At 42.5% G+C, this 21,953-nt stretch overlaps 1 protein-coding gene across 2 annotated transcripts in view; it reads left to right on the top strand.

The window, feature by feature from the left end:
* Positions 1-1,325: 1,325 nt before the first annotated feature.
* The window catches only part of adamtsl7 (ADAMTS-like 7), a 501,077-nt gene continuing 480,449 nt past the window's right edge, over positions 1,326-21,953 (top strand). For both annotated transcript variants that reach the window (XM_059965295.1, XM_059965294.1), the window contains exon 1: positions 1,326-1,572. In XM_059965295.1, the coding sequence (XP_059821278.1) occupies positions 1,565-1,572 (8 nt within the window). In that variant the 5' untranslated portion in view covers positions 1,326-1,564. The remainder of the gene's footprint in view (positions 1,573-21,953) is intronic.

The following is a 21,953-nucleotide window of genomic DNA, read 5'->3' as shown; positions in this document are numbered from 1 at the left end:
AGGTCAGGCAGCTTCTATTCTGTTATAAGACTATGAAGTAGTTCTTTGGTATGATAAAATGGACTCCTGACCTCCCATTCTAGGATCCTTAAGGTTGTTATAGCCAGGAGTGGTAATGGGGTCAAGCTCCCACTACTATTAAATGCTCCCAATGGTGTGTGCCTCAAAAAGCCTCTGACAACCACGTCCAGGTCTTGGCCTTCATGTGTAGCTTATCTACTAAGCCCGGTGGAACCATTTCTACTGATGGGAGAAGGGGCAGCGGTGGCTTAAAGCCAGTTGTTTCGGGCAGATGGGGCTCATCAGCCGTGGTTGGCAGCTCACCTAGGAGAAGGAAAACTGATCTCAAACCTCCGCTTCCTTGCAGCTATACCCAGTCATGGGGAAGGCTTCGGGAGTCAACCTCAAGGGAAAAATCCGGAGCTGGAGTCCCTAAGGCAATCCTACGAGGAGTTCTATGCTGACTGGCAACTCCTGCAGTGCTGCTGGTACCAAAACGTATCAGCCTATGCCATTCCCTTGGATTCATCAGATGCATGGAGAGGGGGAGCTTGCTACATGGGCATCAACTTGTCCTCCATATCGTACTGCCCATGCTTACGTATCTCTGACCGACAGATGTCCTCACCCTCACCCTCCCATTCTACCTCATTATGATCATGCATTTTATTGTTTACCTACACTGCACTTTTTATGTAGCTCTTCCACTTTATTCTGCATTGTTATTAGCTTGCTGTAACTCAATGCATTTATAATAATATGTTATGCATGTACAGCACACAAGACACTTTTCACTGTTTCTCTGCATATGACATTAATAAAGCAAATCCAACTTCTTCTGTCTCCTAATCACGCCCCACAAGCAAAATGGTGGAAATCTGATGGAATGTGGAAGAACAGGGAATACTCAACAGTTCAGCAGCTTCTCTGGAGAGGGAAACACAGATGAACATGTTAATGACCTTTCAGGGAAAGGTGATTGGGTGACCAAGGATTTGTCCTTCTGTGTGAATGGGGAGATGTATTCAATCCTGATTGCTATCAGCAGGAGAATTCAGAAACGAGCGTCCTTTGGTGTGGTGCTGGTAGGGTGGGCCTGATCTGGCAGAGTAATGTGCTAGCTGAGTTGTGTATACCTCCCGTGCAGTGGAACGGCTCCATGCTGAATACTAATAGCATTGCTATTTTACAACACGTGCGAGTGTCCAAGTTTTGAGTAGCACCGCTGCCGGGGAGGGTGAGGGTAATTGAGGTGCAGACGGTTAGGCAGCAGGCCAGGTACAGGAAGTGGACTGTTGCTCATTTGATGAATGAGAGTCGCATAGATTCACGGAGTGGGTTACTTTTCCGGCGCGGTGCTGCTCAGGTAGAGTCCGCGGACTGGCTTCAGTTGCTTCTTCAGCGGCGTGCAGACTGCAGGGATCTGTCTGTCCCAGGCTGTGTGGACAAGGCAGCTGTGGCGGAAGAGCTACTTTTTTTCTCGCTGACGGGGACGCCAGTTAAAAGTTGAGCAGAGTAACCAGTCTTTCGGACCTGCACCGCCGTCAGCTCGTTCGCTTTGGACATGAACAGGTAACCCTAGACTTTAAAAGTGACAGAAAGGACTCTTTTAGGAAAAATAGCTGGCTTATTTAAACAACGGATGCGTTTAACGAGAACCGCAGCGCCCTTTTTGTTTTGATTTGTGAAATATTCCCTTTTTATTCTGAACGCATCTCTTCTTTCCTTATGGTATTGCTCAATTGTAAAGTTAATTTGGTGTAGTGTGCGTGCGGTGCGTGTATATTTGTGTCGCAAACACTTTTTTTTTCACTTGGGGGCTGCCATCTGCTGGCCTCTCGGTTAAGTGAAGCAGAATGACACTTGTTACTGGTCTGCGGGAGGTGAATGTGTGAGGTCCGAATCCAGTTCAGGGTTTGTCGTGGCGGAGATACGACTCTACCAAAGGAGGTGTAAGGCACTCCTTTCCTCCGCTATCCTACAGGTGACCCTTGGGCAAGGTGTAGTACCTGTTTAGCCCACTCCCAAGTCAGGGTCACGGCATGGGAAGCTATGGGATGGTCGTATGAGCAGCTCGTGCATATCACAAGTCCTGGTTATGCGACCACTGACGCGAGGCAGACAATCTCTAAAGAGCAATGATAATGGCTGGGCTCACCCATCTTGTAAAGGTGGCGAACCACCTCAGTAGAAACATTTGCCAAGAACAGTCATGGTCATAGAGACCACGATTGGCTACATCACATGCAAGGCACATAATGATAGAGATAATGATGATTCATGGGCACAAATACGTTCTGCACATTAGGACTCCTTTAAAGTATTCTTTAATTATTAGTTCATGACTGTATTACACTGCAAAATAATCTGAATTTTGAATGTGATCACCATATTCCAATCTGGTACCCCTGTTAGCAGGATGATTAAGCTAACAACTTCTATTAGGATTTTAAAAAATCACCCTTGACATTTTTAGCAGGTGTGTTGTCAAACGGTATTGATGCAAACCTGTAGAAAGAAGCCCTAACACAGACAACTAAAGCAACAGAGAAGATGCTGGAGGAACTGAGCAGGTCAAGCAAGATCTGTTTCAGCTCCAGACCCTTCATTTGGACTGGAGTACCTAGGGTACTGTCCAGATGAAGGGTCTGGAGCTGAATATTGACTGTAGATATGGGCAACTTTGAGTTCATAGAAAGAAGGATAAAGAACGTTGTCTAGTAGTGTTATGGAATAGACATGTTTAGAAGTCATGTTAAAGAATTTAGCAGAAACTGATGAACTGAAGAAAGTTGGCCGTTGGGAGTTGGCGGAACTGGGCATTCTGGAAGGCGTAACACAAAACGTGCATCAGCCATAGTCTTCAAAAATTAGACAAAGTTACAACAATTAATTTATAGCAAAAATGTATTCTAAATTACATTTCCTTCTGCACCAGTTCTGCTGAAAACATGTATCCTGTATCAAGTGGAAACTGAACTTTTGAGATAAATTTCTAGCATGGCCAATTGAGTTTCTAATATTTAATTATTGATATAGGTCTTGAAGAAGACATAAATATAACAGCATTCACACTTTGGTTGTCCCAGGGGAATTTGCAAGGAATGCCACTGTAATGCAAGGAATTAGGCAAATGAACTCCACATTTTCATAGACTTTTAAGCATGGCCTATAATCACAGTTACTCCCAGGTCACCACCATGCATTTTAGCATTCAGAAGCAATTCCTATTAACCTTTACTAGCTTACAATTGGTTCTGAATGCTTACCACAGGTTCTGTTTTAATACATGCAGTCATATGAACACTTGGTGTTAGGTGGTCATTGAGAATATTTTTTGAATGTATTTTCATTAGAAATGTTAATTTGCTTTGGTGAGCTTTACTGAGGGATGGGGAAATTGGACCCAGAAGCCGGGGAGGGAAATATTTGGAATGCTGTTGTGTTTTTTTTTAAACACCCATCAGCTTGCTATTGGTTATTGGGGCAGACAAACGTACTGTGAATTTTATTGCTAGGTAACCTGCTGTGGTCATATTACGAGAAATTTTTTGAAGCTTTTTCTGTTTGAGTGAAGGTCGAATGCTATAAAACTTGGGGCACCTAGTTCCATTCATTTTAAAGAAATAATTGGAAGAATGGAGATTGAGAAGCAAGAGATTAGTGTGGTTAGTGGTGTGCAAAGAATTTACTGCCAAAACACAGAGAGGGTACTCAATTTAAACGTAAAGTAAATTTTGTTTTGCATTCTTGATCAGTCGTCAGAACAGGGAGACAAATTTGAAAAGGGAAAAAATGTCTCTTGTTTCCTCAGTGGATACATATGTGTGCAGAAGCTCATTTTATCCTGAGAAGCCTCCTGTCCTAGCATCAGTGCTACTTTTTATTTAATGGTCAGTGGGTAAAAGTGTTTTAAATAGATTGATTTTGTCAATGAGACTGTTTTCCTATAACTTTTCTGCTTCTGATTTAATAATACAGTACCATTTGAAGACACTGATTATAAAAGTAAACTTTTAGACCATGAGACATGGGAGCAGAATTAGGCCATTTGGCCTATCGAGGCTGCTCTGCCGTTCTTTCGTGGCTGATTTATTATACCTCTCAACCCCATTTTCCTGTCTACTCCCCATAACCTTTGATTCCTTGACTTAATCAAGAACCTATCAACCTCCACTTTAAATATTCCCAATGACTTGGCCTCCACAGCTGTCTGTGGCCACAAATTCACCACCCTCTGGCTAATGAAATTTTTCCTCAACTCTGTTTGAAATGGGTGTCTTTCAATTCCAAAGTTGTGCCCTTCTGGTCTTAGATTTCCCCCTACTATAAAAACATTCTCTCTACATCCACTTTATCTCGGCCTTTCAATATTTGATAAATGTCAATAAGATTCCCCCCCCCCCCCCCATTCTTCTAAACTCCAGTGAGTATGGGCACAGAGCCATTAAGCGCTCCTCATATGTTAACCCTTTCATTCCTGGTATGATTCTCATGAATCTCTTCTAGACCAAAGCCAGCACATCTTTTCATAGATAGGGACTACTCCAAGAGTGGCCCGACCAAAGCCTTACTGTACATCCTTACTTTTTGTATTGTAGTCCTCTCGAATTGAATGCTAACATTGAATTTGCTTTCTTTACTACCAACTCAACATGCAACTTAAGATCATAGGAGCAGAATTAGGCTATTCAGCCCATCAAGTCTATTCCACTATTCTGTCATGGCTAATCCTGGATCCCAATCAACCACATACACCTGCCATCTCACCATTTCCTTTGATGCCCTGCCAAATCAAGAAATGATCAACTTCTGCTTTAAGTATACCCACGGACTTGGCTTCCACAGCATTCCACAGATTCACTACTCTCAGTCTCAAAAAATTCTTCTAAAAGGTCGCCCCTCAATTTGAGGCTATGCTCTGTAGTTCTAGATACCCCCACCATCGAAAACCTCCTCTACACATCCACCTTATCTACTCCTTTCAACATACGGTAGGTTTCAATGAGATTTCTCTGCATTTTTCTAAATTCCAAAGAGACAAGCCCCAAAGCTGCTAAATGCTCCTCATATGTTAACCCCTTTATTCCCAGAATCATCCTCATGAACCTCCTCTGAACTCTGTCCAATGACAACACCTCTTTTCTGAGATACGGGGCCCAAAACTGTTGAAAGTACTTCAAGTACGGTCTGACTAGCATTTTATAAAGCCTCAGCATTATCTCCTTACTTTTAAATTCTATTTCCCATGAAATAAATGCCAACATTTCAGTTACCTTTTCCACAAATTCAACCTGTAAATTAATCTGTAGAGAATCCAGCACAAGGACTCCCAACTCCCTTTTCACCTCTGATTTTTGAATTTTTTTCCCCATTTCGAAAATACTCTATGCTTTTATTTCTTCTGCACAAGTGCATGACTGTGCACTTCCCTACATTATATTCCATTTACCCCTTTGCTCATTCCCCTAACCTGTCTAAATCCTTCTGCAGACACCCTGCTTCCTCAGTGCTACCTGCTCATCACCTATCTTTGTATCATCTGCATTCTTGGCCACAGTGCAATCAATTAATAGTTAATCCTTCATCCAAATTATTAATACATAACATGAAAAGAAGTGGTCCCAACACCAATCCCTGTGCTGCACCACTAGACACTGGCAGCCAATCAGAAAAGTCCTCTTTGCCTCCTGCCAGTCAGCCAATCTGCTATCTACCTTTCCTGTAATACGGCGGACTCTTACCTTATTAAGCAGCCTGATGTGAAGCAACTGGATATAGAATATTTTCCTCATCTCTGTTCTAAATGGATATCCCTCCACTCTGAGGCTTTGCCCTCTACTCCTAGACACCCCCCCCCCCCCCCCACTATAGGAAACATTATCTCCACATCCACTCTATCTGGGCTTTGCAATTTTCAATAGGTTTCAATGAAATCCTTTATTATAACCACTCTAACTAAAAATACACTTAAGGCAGTGGTGAACCTGGAGTTAGATCTAAGTAATGTTATTATCATTTTACATCAAAACTTTGCCATTTTAAACAGTGACTTGAGAGTATAAAACAGCAACAGAAATTTTCGGACTGAGGCTGAAAAAATCCATTCAAATTTGCCCAGAGTATTTCCTCACGTATGCTTACTTGAAAAATTAAATAATCTCTCTGAAAATATGATGACATATCATTACTTTGCATGGTAAACACATTGTTTACTAAGTGATTTGGTTAGAATCAAGGGGCTGTGCACTTGTTTGATATAAATAAGATACTACATATTTGAAAAAGACTCCATAATATCTCTTCAACTTGGGTAATAACAGATGTTGCTGAAGTGTGAAGCAATGTGCACATCAATGCTTTAACAATGCCGAGGCATGTCATTTGGTATGTCCTCTCTGTCCATATGGTCAACTTCCCAAGAGTCAGTGCACCTTGATTGAAGGATGTGCCTTAGTCTAGTTGGTTCCGAAATCATGCAATGTTTTCTTGACTAAGATTGTTGTCTTGTTGAAATGTGCTTCACCTCTAGCAGGTGCTAAGCTGTACATTTTATGTTTTTTTTAACTGAAGGTCAAAGCTGTCAGCAGACCTCTACTTGATTTCCCTGCTGAAGGAAAACACTAGTGTTTCTAGTATCTAGTGTTTTCCCAGCGTATGTGACAAATAAACTCTTCCCCAGCTTCCAGCCGGGTACAGGTATTGATTTCCACAGATCTTTTGATGACAAACTCTGCCATCTTCATCAGGGATGGTGCCTGGGTATGTCTAGCCTGGTGGTATTTATATCACTGTCATCTGTCCCTCATCCAATCAGGTTTCTGCTGACCCAACTTCTTTACAAGTGAATTCCAGTTCTTTCTTGAGCGAGACCTTCATCTTTGTTAAGATTCTTTTTCTCAAGTTTCATTTCAATGGCTTCCAAAAGCTATTGGCGGGGCACAGTAGTTTTGTGCCGTCGAAGTCAATCCCATGGCCATTGCAAATGCAATGTTCTGCTACTGCTGATTTCTCTGAGTCACCCAAACAGATACACCTCCTGTGCTCCTGAGCAAGCTCAAAGGGCCAGATGGCATACTCCTGCTCCTACTTCTTATGTTAAACGTAATAGAAATACTGAAATCACTAGACATACCCATTGAGATACAATCTGCTATTATTCAAAATCCTTTCAAATGGGGAACTCTGAGACACAAAATTAACAATGTAAAAGTGAGGAGAGAGGTCAGGTGAAATCTCTTCATGGAGAGTTATTTATGCAAATTGCATTTTGCAACAGGAGTGGTTAAGGCCCTTGCACTATTAAGGGAAAATTTGATAAATATTTAAAGCAGAAAAAAATAGAGAGAAGAATCAATAGTGTGAATTGCTCTAGCAATGAGACATCTATGGTGAATATCTTTTTTTGCAGTGTGGCCATTATTTTAATGAGCTCTTGACAAATTTGTCCTTTCAGAAGAGAAAGCTGGAATTGACTGATAAACAGATGGTAGTTGTAAAATTGTGCTTAATTCCTACCGCTCTCGGGCTGCAGGTGAGGCTACAAGTGTTGGTGGCCAAGTGGACATGGAGACCTAGAAATTCTTTTACTGAGATGATCATGAAATTTAAAAGGGTTGGATCCTGATTTGTGAGATAGTCACAGATATGAATTAATTACTACTTTAAAAGTTATAGAAGACTGTTTAAAATATTTGATCTATTCTATGAGCCTTTTCCCTCATTTCACTGAAGATGGTGATGACTGATACCTACAAAAAGAATTCAGTGCTAACAATTAGATTAATTTCACCTTGCAACCTTATCATTTACCTACTACTTACATTACAAAAATGACATTTGATTATTTTAATAATTAATAAACCATTGGTGATAACAGAGCAGCCTTTCTCAACCTTTTTGCCATGGAGGAACCCCTGAATTAATTTTCAGGTCTTGGGGAACCACTGTATTTTAAAATAAATAAGTATTATATCTACAGCTCACGATACGTTAGCATGATCAATATGTTGCAGATATAATAATCAGAAAATAATTGTCAATGTTCTTTTGAGTAGAGAATGAATTTATAGCCAACTTTTCCTGGGAAAAAGACAGTTAGTTAAGCTTATATTTCTTCAAATTGATTTCTTTCTTTCCATTTCATAAATTTTAAAAACTCTTAAGGTAAACATAATAAATTTCTGGCTTAATCCAAAATGGGATTTCTTTTTTAAAAAGTTAGGCTTGGTGGATTTAATTTAAATAAAGGGTTTAATTATTGTTATTTACAACTTGAAAAATTGTTGACAATGTTAAATAGAGAAGTTACTAAAAACCATAAGCTGAAGCATTATGAATAAAAATAAGACAATTTTATACAAGATTTTGTGACTAAGTGACATGATTAGTGATTAGGCTCAAATTTAGGCCTAGCATGTGAAACCTGTGATTGTTTTTTTTTGCTGCAAAATACTCAATTCTGGGTCAAACTTGAGATATACACATGTGGATTTCATCTTCAACTGAAATCACAATTTCTGTCCTTGCTCTTAATGCTTGTTAAACAAGAACAAGCTTGCTCACACATGTAGGAATTTGAAAATGGCAGGAAAGTGTTCATTGCTTTCCTATGAATGGCAGGATGCTCTTTTTCAGAAATACAGAACTAGGACAGGGGCAGGTCAGTAAATTGCATCCTGACTGCACAATCAGACTGTAGCTCACAAAGTTCTTCCTCTTCTCTCAAACTCAAGTTCTCAGGCTGAGCAGAAGATTCAAAGAAAGTGTCTCTTACACAGTCATATCCTTCTGTTAAAAAGGAGGAAAAATACAGTTCAATTTTGTTCTGCAGTTCTTTCAGGTTGTTTTCAATAACACTTGAGACTTTCTGATATCCTTCCTCACTCTCATGCCCAAGGAGCAGTGGAAATATTTCAAGATTTCCTTTTCCACCATGATTTTTTCCAAAGATTCAGTTTCCTTTTAAATTCAAGAATCTTGTCATCTGAAGTCAAAACATTTTCTGCAAGCCTTGCAGAGACTTGTACAACTGGTTCATATGATGAAGGATGTCTGCTAAGGAGGCTAGTTTCTGCAGCCATTCTTCATCTTCAAAGCACTCAGCAAAATCTGGCTTGTTATTTTCTTGAAAGTACTCCTGCAATTCACCTTTCAACTCAAACACCCTGTGAGAACTCTTCCTCTGCTAAGCCACTGGATTTCTGTAGGTAGCGGGAGATTGGTATGCTTTTTGTCCAGGTTTTTACAGGTTTTTAAACATTCTTGAGTGCACTGGTCTTTGTTTAAGTTAACCTTTTTTTGTAGCATCGTAACAAAATTTTTTTCATTTCATCTCCATGAGTTTTTGATATTTGCACTTCTATTAAGAAAGTAGTGTGTTGTGACAATGTCATGATTTTCTTTTTTTTTACAAGAGAAACAAAACCTCTTATGGAACCAACCATTGATAGGGCACCATCAGTACAGATGCCAGCATATTTCCTCCAAGACAGACCTTTTGCTTCAAGATGTGAAGACAAAACATTAAATATATCTTGGCCTTTGCTTGTTTTGGGCAGCTCAGTTTTGTTGAATTTCACCATCATTTACAAATCTTAAAAATGCTACAACATGACATTTATTGGTGAAATCTGTTGACTCATCAACCTGGTTAGAGACGCTGTTGTTTTTTTTCTATTTATCACACGAAATACATTCAGCATCAGGTGACATGTCATCAATACGTCGACTTATTGTACTGTTTGAAAGTTAAACCTTTTCAGTTTCTCATCCTGCCTCTTGTCCTAGCATTTTACCCACTCTAATTTTACAGTTTGGCATTATTAGGTTCTCACCAACTGTGTGACTTTTCCTTTTCTGGGTTATAAGTTCTGCTACTAAATAACTTGATTCCTAGATCTTTTTACTGACTGTGACTGTATTAACATAAAACCTTCTTATGTTTATTTTTAGATTCCAATAGCTGTTTAAATTAATGTGGCTGTAATTTGCAGTTGTGTCTTTTCAATTTTGCTGGAGCCATTGCTGTATTTGCAAGTTTTTGCTGTAAACAAGGCACAATGTAATAGGACATCTTGGATTACCAATCCATGTAAAACCCATTGATAAGTAGCTTTCATTATAAAGACGGATTTTTTTTTGTGTGTCTGTTGTTGCACTAGAGCAGTGAAATAACTCACAAGATTGTAATTCTTCATCATTAACCTTATCAGAATTATCCATAGGCCTAGCATCCTCCTCTTCCATTTCATATCTCCTCTTCAAAAATCACCCCATTGGATAGTGTTTGGAATGAAAATTGCCCTCCCATTTTCTGCACACCAGTAGTTTGTTCACTCCCATAAGTCAGTCGGCAGCATGTAAGGGGAAGTTGGGGGAGTTAATTTGGGAGGGAGTAGCTGATGTCACATCCCAAGTTGGGTGAGTCCATTCAACGCTTGATGCTTCTCATCAGCCTACCGACCTCCTCTCCGTGCAATTCAGTGCTCACCATCAACTCGCCATCCATTTCTCCATGCAATACCAATTATGCTCATCAGTTTACCATCCTCCACTTCATGCAATCCATTGCTCACCAAATATCAACAGCCTCCCTTCACTCGTGTCAAAAAGTGAGAATGGACTCAACCAAATAAACACTGTCCTACTGTGCACTGCCATATTGGGCTGGGAGATCTCAAATGAGATTGCTAATGGATGTGTTCAGTCAATACCCACCACTGCAAATGCTAGCATCTCACATTGCATGAAGTTCAAAAATGATGTTTTTTTTTAATCACTATCTCTCACAGAACCCTTGTTGACCTCCCTCAGCTGAGAAACCCTGTAGTAAAGAAATGGATATTTGTAAACCATTGGTGATATTGATGAATTATAGGCACTATTAATGAAATATTGTAAATCATTGTAAATTGTTTGAGAAATGAAAAGCAGTAGGTAAAAAGTAATTAAATGGTCCAATAAAGAGTGGTAAATTATGTTCTCTAAAACAATCAACAGCCTGAACATTTCAGGTTAATAACCCTTGGAAAGCATTTTGGGCAGAAAAAAATGAACTTTACCTTTTCACAGATGCTGCCTAATTTGAATAGATCATTTCCAGAGCTCTCTATTCTAATTTTAGGTTTCTGAAACAGGAAGTATTTTGCTATACTTGCTTTTGAGTTGACAAGACTTTTTTTGGGGGGGTTGTGGTAAGGTGTAGTTTATGCACATAGCATATCAGAATCAGAAACTCTGCTTGATCAGACTGTTTTGTTAGCTTGGTTTGGAAACTGCAAAGATGATTGTAGCTTCTTTGTGGTCTGACATTTGACTGGCCAGAAAATGAAAAGAAAACAAACAAACTTTAATGCCAGGGTGGGAGAGGCTGAGAGACAAAGTGGTCTTTTTTTTCAGAACATTAATACAATTCATCTTCAACAACACTTCTTTCCATTCAATAAAAAATAAAGGTTGTAGTTGCAAACACAATCCATCGCATCTGAGTCATTCACTAAGTTCAGATGAAATGAAAATAATTAAAAAAAAAATTCTTTTGAAGTCTATAATTTTACTTGGAAACCAGAGAATATTAAAACTACCACCCCCCCAATTTATAATCAAAAATGTATCTAATAAATTTCCAGGATCATCCAATTTAAAAGGTGATTATATAGTAAAGAAAAAAATAGATGCAACAGGCCAAATACAACATGGAGAGGAGACATGGAAAGGAAAATAGGAAAAATTAAAATCAAGAATGACAATCTAGCACGTACTTGACACAGGAATATTTCATTGTAATACAATCAAAATTTTAGTATCCAAGGTGCAATACTAGTAGTTTTGAAAAACTAGGATATTATTAAACAATTATTGAATAACTGGGGCTATTCAAAGTAAAATAGTTTCAAGACAAATTATTCTGTTACATTATAACTGATGCTCATAATTCCATACTTACTATATTTTCTTATAACACAGGAGATCATTTCTGCTTATTGAGGCTGAGCTGATTCAAAGAGCATTCCCAGATCCACACAGTAATTTTCCCTATACAGGTCTCCCCCACTTTACGAATGTTTGCTTTACACCACTTCGCTTTTACAAAAGACCGACGTTAGTAACCTCTTTTCGTATTACAAAGAGGATTTTTGCTTTTACGAAAATTTTTCCCATATAAATTAATGGTTCTTCGCTTTACATCATTTCGGCTTAAGAAAGGTTTCATAGGAATGCTCTACCTTTGTAAAGGGAGGGGGAACACCTGTAATTCAATCTTGCTGTACTTGCATCTCAGAATCCTTCCAGATTTCAATATTTATATGTACACAAGGGGAAGTTTACAGTGGGCAATTACAGGGAGCTAGGTAGAAGGCTGAAACCTTGATGCTTAGTAATCTCTGGATTGCATCCTGTACTATGCACCATTGAGGGAAAGAATAGGATGATACGCCATATCAATGCGTGGCTGAAGAATTGATGTACGGGGCATGGTTTCAGATTTGTGGATCTTGGTGATCTCTTCAGGGGAAGGTATGACCAGTACAAAAGGGATGTGTTACACCTGAATTCAAATGGGACCAATATCCTTGCAGGTAGGATTACTGCAACACACACAAAATGAGGGTAGAACACAGCAGGTGGGATTGCTAATGCTGTTGGGAGGGTTTAAACTGGGTTAGCAAGGGGTTTGGAACCAGAGTGACAGGTCAGAGGATGGAGCTATTTGCAAGTTCACACTGATAAGAATGTAGTGCAAGAATTACCATAATATTATACAGTAATGGGTGCACACTGTCCAGATAAATGATGGTAGTATTGCACAGGGTGTCCGTGACAGCAGGATGTGATAAACAGAAGGTAATAACAGTTTAACAGGAGGGAATTATCACTTCCCCAGTTATAGGTGGACCGTTGTAGAGCCTAATGGCCAAGGGTAAGAATGGCTTCATATAGAGCTCTTTGGAGCAGGGCAGTTCTCTTAGTCTATTACTGGAAATGCTCGTCTGTTCAGCCAAGCTGGAATAGAGAGGGTGAGAAACCTTGTCCAGAATTGGCAGGATTTTCTGGAGGGGCTTTGTTCTATCACAGCCTCCGGCATGTCCAGTTTGACTCCGATCACAGATCCGGCCTTCCTAATCAGTTTATTGGGCTGGTTAGCATCACCCGTTTTGATGCCATTGCCCCAGAATACCATCATATTCAGATTGTACTGGTGACAACAGACTGGTAGAACATGTGAAGGAGAGGCACGCATATTCCAAAGGACCTCAGTCTCCTCAGGAAGTACAGGTGACTGTGGCCCTTCTTGTACACAGCCTCTGTGTTGGTGATCCACTCAGGTCTGTCATCCAGGTGCACCCCCTCACCATATTCACGTCCTCTCTATCAATAGTAACAGGGAGCAGTGCAGGCTTGGTCTTCCTAATAAAGTCCCTCACTATCTCCTTTGTCTTACTGATGTAGGGACTTGACTGTCACGACGTCAGAAATGGATATTCCTGGGATTTGATGGTTCAAAAGGTATGGGAGGTAAAAGAGGTGTTTGTGTAGCATTGCTAATCAGGAATAGTATCATTGCTGCAGAAAGGGAGTACACCATGGAGGGATTGTCTACTGAGGCAATGTGGGAGGAAGTCAAAAACGGGAAAGGAGCATTCAATCTATTGAAATACTCTATATACCCACCCCAACAGCACCAGAGACATAGGAGCAAATTGGGAAGCAACTTTTAGAAAGGTGAAAGGTGCAAAAATAACAAGGTTATTGTCATGGAGACTTCAACTTTTCTAATATTGATTGGCAACTTCTCAGTGCAAAAGGTTTAAATGGGGCAGAATTTACGAGGGCTTTTCTCTGAGAGGTGACTTGATAGAGGTGTCTAAGATGATAACAGGCATTGACAGAGTGGACAGGTAACATGTTTTTCACAGGTGGAATATACAGACTTGCTTACAGAGGATGCTGGAATTGAACTCCAAATTCTGATACCCCAAGCTGTAATAGCATTGTGCTAACTGCAACACCACTGTGGGTTTCCTCCAAGCACCCAAATTTCCTCCCTCAGTCCAAAGACCTACTGGTTAGTAGGTTAATAGGTCATTGTAAATTGTCCCATGATTAGGCTAGGGTTAAATCAGTAGGTCATTGGGCAGCTCAGCTCGAAGGGTCTAGAAGGGCCTGTTTCACACTGTATTTTGCTATGCTTTGTAACTCAAAACTAATCAAAAGAAAAACACGCGGCCTGGGAGAACATGTACGCTTTGTTTCACTTTAGTGAGATACGCCAATATGATGAAGCATAATGACATATACCATTCACATGTTTTTACCTATAACTCACAATGAATTATGTAAGCAACAAGAATGCTTAATCAAACAATATATTTACAATATTATTCAAATATTACTGAAATTTTAAGTGCATAGCATATCTATAAATAAAAAGGAGGCACGAAGATGAAAGGAAAATGAGGGGCTATGGGGAGGGAAGAGTTGGATTGATCTTGGAGTAGATTAAGAGGTCAGCACAACATTGTGGGCTGAAGGGCTTGAACTTCTCTGTTCTAAATAATTTACCAACCCACATATCTCTGAGGGGGTGGCAAACTGGAGCACCTGGGTATGCGGTGGTGTTGTAGTCCCATAGTCACACAGAGCATATAAACTCTTCATAAAGAACTATGGAATTTGTACCTTGATACTCATGATTATAAATTTCAGTCTCGGAGAGTGCTTGCTTGAAATAAACCATGTTTTGCATGAGCAGCCCTTGGATATAATTTGGATTCTTAGTCTGGTTCTTCAAGAAAAAAGATTGTGCACCGGTCATTTAAATAATTTGGGGTGAAAAAGCAATTGCAAATTTGTGAGTGGTAGTATATTTGGGGTGTGGTTAATACAGAGATAGGGTGTACAAAATACAGGAAGATTTTTGGGAGTACTTCTGGGAGTTTGCAATTGACAAATATATTTTGACAGGTAATTTGAAAATGTATCTTGATACTTCTTGGAAATGATCTCTAAATAGGGTAGGGGAGCACAGGATTTTGGGGTATGACTATACATATCACTGAAAGTAAAAAAAAACAGCTTAATAAATCTACTTGATTAGCAAAATGAAAACAGATTATTAACAGATGCAGGCTTTTTACCCCTTAGGCTGGGTGAGATGAGAACTAGGTTCCGGGAATGAAAGGATTATCATACAAGGAACATTTGATGGCTCTGGGTCTGTACTTTTTGGAATTTAGAAGGATGGGGGTGGGGGGTGTGATCCTATTGAAACCTTTTGAATGTTGAAAGGCCTAGACAGAGTAGATCTGGAAAGGATGTTTCCCAAGGTGGGGGAGCCTAGGAAAAGAGGGCACAGACTCGGGATAGAGGGGCATCCATTTATAACAGTGATGCGGAGAAGTTTCTTTAGCCAGAGGGTGGTGAATTTGTGGAATTTGTTACCACATGCAGCTGTGGAGGCCAGATCATTGGGTGAATTTAAGGCAGGGATTGATAGGTTCTTGATTGGACATGGAATCAAAGGTTACGGGGAGAAGGCCGGGGAGTGGGGCTGAGGAGGGGAATAATGGGATCAGCCATGACAATGGTGCAGCAGACCCGATGGGCCAAATGGCCTAATTCTGATCCTATGTCTTACAGTCTAGAGGTTATAAGTTTAGGGTGAAAGGTATTTAAGGGAAAAGTGAGGGAGAGCTCCTTCATTCAGAGGTGATGTGAGAGTGGAATGAACTGCCAGTGGAAGTGGTAAATGTGGGTTCAATTGTAACATTTATGATGAGTTTGGATTGGTACACTTATGTGAGTGGTATGGAGGGCTCTGGTCTTGGTGCAAGTAATGGGTCTAGGCAGGAGACCAGGTGGTCAGAATTTGAGATTTGCCTCTTAAAACAAAAAGCTCCGTAGTATATTTTCTATGATTATGTATAAAATTGAGAAAGAGGGACAGGATGCTGGTGTTTTAGTGCACATTGATTATGTAACTTATGAGGTGCTTCTAACTAATGTGATCTCCATTTGATGAAGACAAGGACTTAGAAATTCTGGAGAAGTTGCAAGTTGCAAACGATTGAATAGAATGACACCAACTCTGAGAGGCTGCATAGGACAGGCTGTAACTTCTTTAGCAGACAGAAATAGTCAATATTACAAGAAGTTTTGCGTGGCTAGGTATTGAGAAGATGTGCTTATTTCATTTATAGATAAGAGCAACCCCCCACCCCGCAACAAGACCAGTATATTTATTGGGCAATTCAAGGGAGTTTTTAAAAAAAAATATATAGACAGTGGTCAGAATTTGAGATTTGCTTTGTTAAAGCATAATTAGAAGTTAGACAAGAGAGAGAATGAACACAGGAACTAACAGTTAGGTCATTTGGTCCATTTCTGTGTTGCGATTTTAGTAATACTTTGTAAAGTTTTATCTTGTCCATTTCATTTTAGTTAATTTAATTTGCTAGCAATCCATCTGTATCTTTGCCTTCCCTTTTAAAATTTTATGCAATTACATCTTTGCAGTTTTAACATTTTTATTGCCCAATAATGGAGCTGGGAGAGGAACTGGTTGGCCTGGAGTAGCAACCTATTGAATTGTGCAAGAGAATGAAAGTGAACAGTGTATGTTTGATTTTTACTTTCTACATGCTGCTCAGGTAGCTCTGTTGTTAAATGAATTATCAGTTGGCACTGGGCCTGAGCCTTGTCTTGAAAGCGTATTGAGAAAGAGGAGGTCATGTAGAGCTGCAGGAAGCGTCACCAAGATGGGGGGGGGGGGGGGTCAGGTTACATCTCTTAGTCTGCCAATATAAAGAATATAGAATACTTTGGATCACAGGAATGGCAGGTTTGTTTACTGGAGTTTTCACTGACTCAACAAATCAGAGAGCCTCATTGCTATCGAAAGGTCTTCAAACTGAAACATTACCTGTCTTGTTTAGATGCTGTCCTACCTGCTTGAGGTTTTTTCAGCATTTTCTGTTTTTGTTTTGGATTTCCTGTGCCTGTAGTGTTTTTTTTAATGTATTCAGGCAAGATATCACAAAGATTTAACCATAAGCATCTCTGTTTGGACTGACTAGCTGGTATTTACCTTTTATAATCTAGTGAACATCTGGCCTCCTTGAGTACCTGATGGACATCTGCAGGCATTACCAATAAAGCCTTGCCCTCGCAGTCTACCTCATCCTGGCCCGTATACCTTATTAGCAATCAGCACGGAACTTTCTCCGTAACCATAACTCTGCTTTTCTCTTTGCATTTTGAAATGACCTAGATGGATAACATGCAAAGCTAAGCTTTTCACGGTCTTAGTACATGTGATAATAATTCAATTTCTAAAATTTTTTTGAGTTTCAAACAAAGCGCCACTGCATCTTGTGTGCATCCTGATTGTAGTATTCACACACACACCACCCCCGCATCCCCTGTTGGAAGTATTTGTGTTTTATTGTTTTGCAACATTGAATCGACAGTGGATTTGATTTGGCTTTTTGACACTGATCAACAGAAAAAGACTCTTTCCTGTCAAAGTGAAAACGGATCTCTACAAAATGATCTAAATTATTGTAATTACAAATATAAAGCACAAGATAATTGTTTGCATCAGTATTCACCCCTTCAAGTCAATATGCACCTATGGCAGCAATTACAGCCTTGAGTCTGTGTGGATAGATCTCAATCAGCTTGCACATCTGGACATGGCAATTTTTCCCCTTCTTCACAAAACTGCTCAAGATCTGTCAGATTGTATGGGGATTGTGACTGAACAGCCTTTTTCAAGTCCAGCCACAAATTCTCAACTAGATTGAGGTGTAAACTCTGACTTGGCCACTCCAGGTCATTAACTTTGTTGTTTTTGAGCCATTCCTGTGCAGCTTTGGATTTATGCTTGGGGTCATTGTCTAGTTGGAAAATAAGTCTTCTGCAAGCCACAGTTATCTTGTGGACTGCATCGGGTTTTCCTCCATGATTTCCTTGTATTTTGCTACATTCATTTTACTCTCTACCTTCACAAGCCTTCCAGGGCCTGCTGCAGTGAAGCATCCCCATAGCACACTCCACCACATGACTCATGGTAGGGATGGTGTGTTTTTAACTGTGTGCAGTGTTTGGCTTAAGCTAAACCTAGCGTTAGTCTGATGGCCAAAATGCTCAGTTTTGATTTCATCAGACCATAGAACCTTCTTCCAGCTGACTTCAGAGTCTCCCACATGCCTTCTGGTAAACTCTAACTGAGGTTTTGTACGAATTTTTTTCAAACGGTAGCTTTCTCTTTGCCACTCTCCCATAAAGCTGCGACCGGTGAAGCACCCGGGCAACAGTTGTTGTATGCAGAGTCTCTCCCATCTCAGACACTGAAGCTTCTAACTCCTCCAGAGATGTCCTAGGCCTCTTGTTGGCCTCCCTCACTAGTCCCCTTCTTGCATGGTGATGCACCATCAATAACTCTCTGAGACGTGGGTTAAGGTAGGCTTTTATTGGCTGGAAGAAAGCACAAGCAGCAAGTGACCATCACACAACATCCTGGAGACTGAGGAAGGAGCAGTGCCTCCAATCGCCTTTATACAGGGGTCTGTGGGAGGAGCCACAGGAGCAGTCAGCAGTGGGGGCGTGTCCAGACAGGCCCCTTTGTTTTAAAAGAGAGTCCCCATGGGGCCAAGTTTCTTTCAAGTATATTTACAGGTTAAGTCTATCAGGTGGTCGAATCTGTCGCTGCGATCGACGTAGCACCGGCTGTGATTGCACAGGTGCCGGTGGTGATTGCACCGGAGACGGTGGTTGTGCTGGTTCCGGCCTGACTGGAGGTGTCAGCCCACTAGACGTCAGTGATCCCTCATGCATGTGCGAGGCGCCTGGTATATGCGTTTGCGAGGCGCCTGGTATGGGAGTGTCGTGAGGAGTCTGTGTAGGGCTTGGTGTGCGCGGTGTCAGGTGGGTATACACTCGGTGGGTACAGGGTTCATAGTTACCATGGAGTGTTCAGGGTAGGGGTCTGGTGCTCCCGCGGGCGTCAGGTCGCGGACAGAGACCGTGTCCTCCCACCCATCAGGTAAGACCATGTAGGCATACTGGGGGTTCGCATGTAGTAGGTGAACCCTCTCGACCATCGGGGAGTATTTATTGCTCCTCGCATGTTTCCGGAGCAGCACTGGCCCTGGGGACATAGCCAAGCCGGTAGGGTGGTCCCAGTGACAGACTTCCTGGGAAAAGAAAAGAGTCACTCATGAGCGGTGGCATTGGTGGACGTGCATAACAGGGAGCGGATAGAGTGGAGTGCCTCGGGGAAGACCTCCTGCCAGCGAGAGACCGGCAATCCCTTTGACCTAAGGGCTAAGAGTGTGGCCTTCCACACCGTGGCATTCTCCCTCTCCACCTGTCCTTTCTCCCAGGGATTATAGCTCGTATTCCTACTAGTAGCAATACCCCTAGCCAGCAGGTACAGGCGCAGATCGTCACTCATAAAGGAGGACCCTCTATCACTGTGGATATAGCAGGGATATCCGAACAGAGTGAAGAGTCGGCGCAGGGCTTTTATGACGGATGAGGCAGTGTTGTCGGGGCAGGGGATGGCAAAGGGGAACCGCGAGTACTCGTCGATAATGTTGAGAAAGTACACATTGCGGTCGGTGGAGGGAAGGGGGCCCTTAAAGTCAACACTCAGTCGCTCAAAGGGGCAGGTGGCCTTGATAAGTTACGCCGTTTCAGGACGGTAGAAGTGCAGTTTGCACTCAGCGCAGACTTGGCAGTCCGTGGTCATCGTCCTGATGTACTCAAGGGAGTAAGGCAGGTTCCGGGCTTTCACGAAATGGTAAAATTGGGTGACCCCTGGGTGGCAAAGATCTGCATGGAGGGGGTATAGCTGGTCGAGCTGCGCACTGGCACACACTCCCCGTGATAGGGCATCGGGGGCTCATTGAGCTTTCCAGGCCGGTACAGGATATCATAGTTGTAGGTGAAGAGTTCTATTCTCCACCACAAAATTTTATCATTTTTGATTTTGCCCCGCTGTTGGTTGCTAAACATGAATGCAACTGAGCGCTGGTCAGTCAGCAAGGTGAACCTTTTGCCGGTGAGATAGTGTCTCCAGTGCCTAATAGCTTCCACTATGGCCTGGGCTTCTTTCTCCGCCGCGGAGTGCCTAATTTCAGAGCCTTGAAGGGTACAAGAGAAGAATGCTACTGGCCTGCCTGCCTGATTGAGGGTAGCAGCCAGTGCGAAGTCGGAGGCGTCACTCTCTACTTGGAAGGGAATGGTCTTGTCCACCGCATGCATCGTTGCTTTGGCAATGCCCCCTTTAATGCGGCTGAAGGCTGCGTGTGCCTTGGCAGAGAGGGGAAATGTGGTAGACTTGACCAGGGGGCGGGCCTTGTCTGCGTAATGGGGGACCCATTGGGCATAATAGGAAAAGAAGCCCAGGCACCGTCTGAGGGCTCTGAGGGTGGTGGGAAGAGGGAGTTCTAACAGGGGGCGCATACGGTTGGGATCAAGGCCAATGACCCCGTTCTCCACAACATACCCAAGGATAGCGAGTCGGGTGGTTCCGAACACACACTTGTCCCTGTTATAAGTAAAGTTCAGGGCTTTGGCCACTTGGAAAAATCGTTGGAGGTTGGCGTTGTGATCTGGCCAGTCGTGACCACAGATGGTGATGTTATCCAGATAGGGAAATGTGGCCTTCAGTTGGTACTGGTCCACCAACCGGTCCATTTCCCTCTGGAAGACCGAGACACCATTTGTGACACCGAAGGGGATGCGCAGGAAGTGATAGAGCCTGCCACCCGCCTCGAAGGCGGTATAGGGGTGGTCCTCCGGGCAGATGGGGAGCTGGTGATAAGCGGATTTCAGATCTATGGTTGAGTACACCTTGTACCGAGCTATCTGGTTGACCATATCTGCAATGCAGGGTAGGGGGTATGCGTCAAGCTGCGTGAACCTATTGATGGTCTGGCTATAGTCCACGACCATCCTATTTTTCTGCCTGGTCCAAACAACAACCACCTGGGCCCTCCAAGGACTTGTGCTTGGCTCAATGATCCCCTCCCTGAGCAGCCACTGCACCTCTGACTGAATGAAGGCCCTGTCCCCCGCGCTGTACCTCCTGCTTTTAGTTGCCACAGGTTTACAGTTGGGTGTTAGGTTGTCGAACAGCAGTGGGGGAGGGATCTTGAGGGTGGAGAGGCTGCAAGTAGTGTCAGTAGTGCAGCTATCGGCATGGTGCCGGGTGGGATGTGTGTGTGTGGTCAGTAGCAGGGTATGTGACGAAGTCCCACAAAACTGAGGGTTCCTGACAGTGATTGGTGGGAGGGGCCCGTCATGTGCCGTAGTCACACTTTTTAGGTGGCCCTGGAAGTCCAGCCCCAACAGCACAGGCGCGCATAGTTGAGGCAGGACCAGTAGCACAAAGTCCCGATATTCTGTGCCCTGCACCACCAATGTTGCTACACAACCCACCCGGATGTCTGTGGAATGCAACCCAGAAGCCATGGTGACCCTCTAGCTTACCGGCCGTGTCACGAGTTCGCAGTGTTGCACCGTGTCCGGGTGAGTAAAACTCTCAGTGCTGCCTGTGTCAAACAGGCATCTAGTCCTGTGCCCCTCCACCCGGATGTCCATCATTGACCTTGCAAGCTGGTGTGGGGCGCTTTGGTCGAGGGTTACGGAGGCCAGAGTTGAATCGCCATCTTGGTGCCCGGTAAGCACCCGTGGGTCGGAGGTGGGGCGAGGTGGCGCCAACAAAGATGGCCACCCCCATGTCTCGCACGAGGCGGGCAGGCAAGGTGGTGGCGACCAAGATGGCCACCCCCATGCCTCGCATGCGGCGCTGCTCGACCCCGCTCGTGATTTAGACTTACAGACCTTGGCGAAATGGCCCTTCTTTCTGCAGCTGGAGCAGGTAGCTTCTTGGGCCAGGCAGCATTTTTGGGGGTGCTTTTTGAGTCCGCAGAAGTAACACT

The sequence above is a fragment of the Hypanus sabinus genome, chromosome 3, assembly GCF_030144855.1.
Source record: "Hypanus sabinus isolate sHypSab1 chromosome 3, sHypSab1.hap1, whole genome shotgun sequence".
Classification (NCBI taxonomy): Eukaryota; Metazoa; Chordata; class Chondrichthyes; order Myliobatiformes; family Dasyatidae; genus Hypanus; species Hypanus sabinus.
Note: the sequence above shows the minus strand (reverse complement) of the source record. Positions and strands in the feature narration are given on the sequence as shown.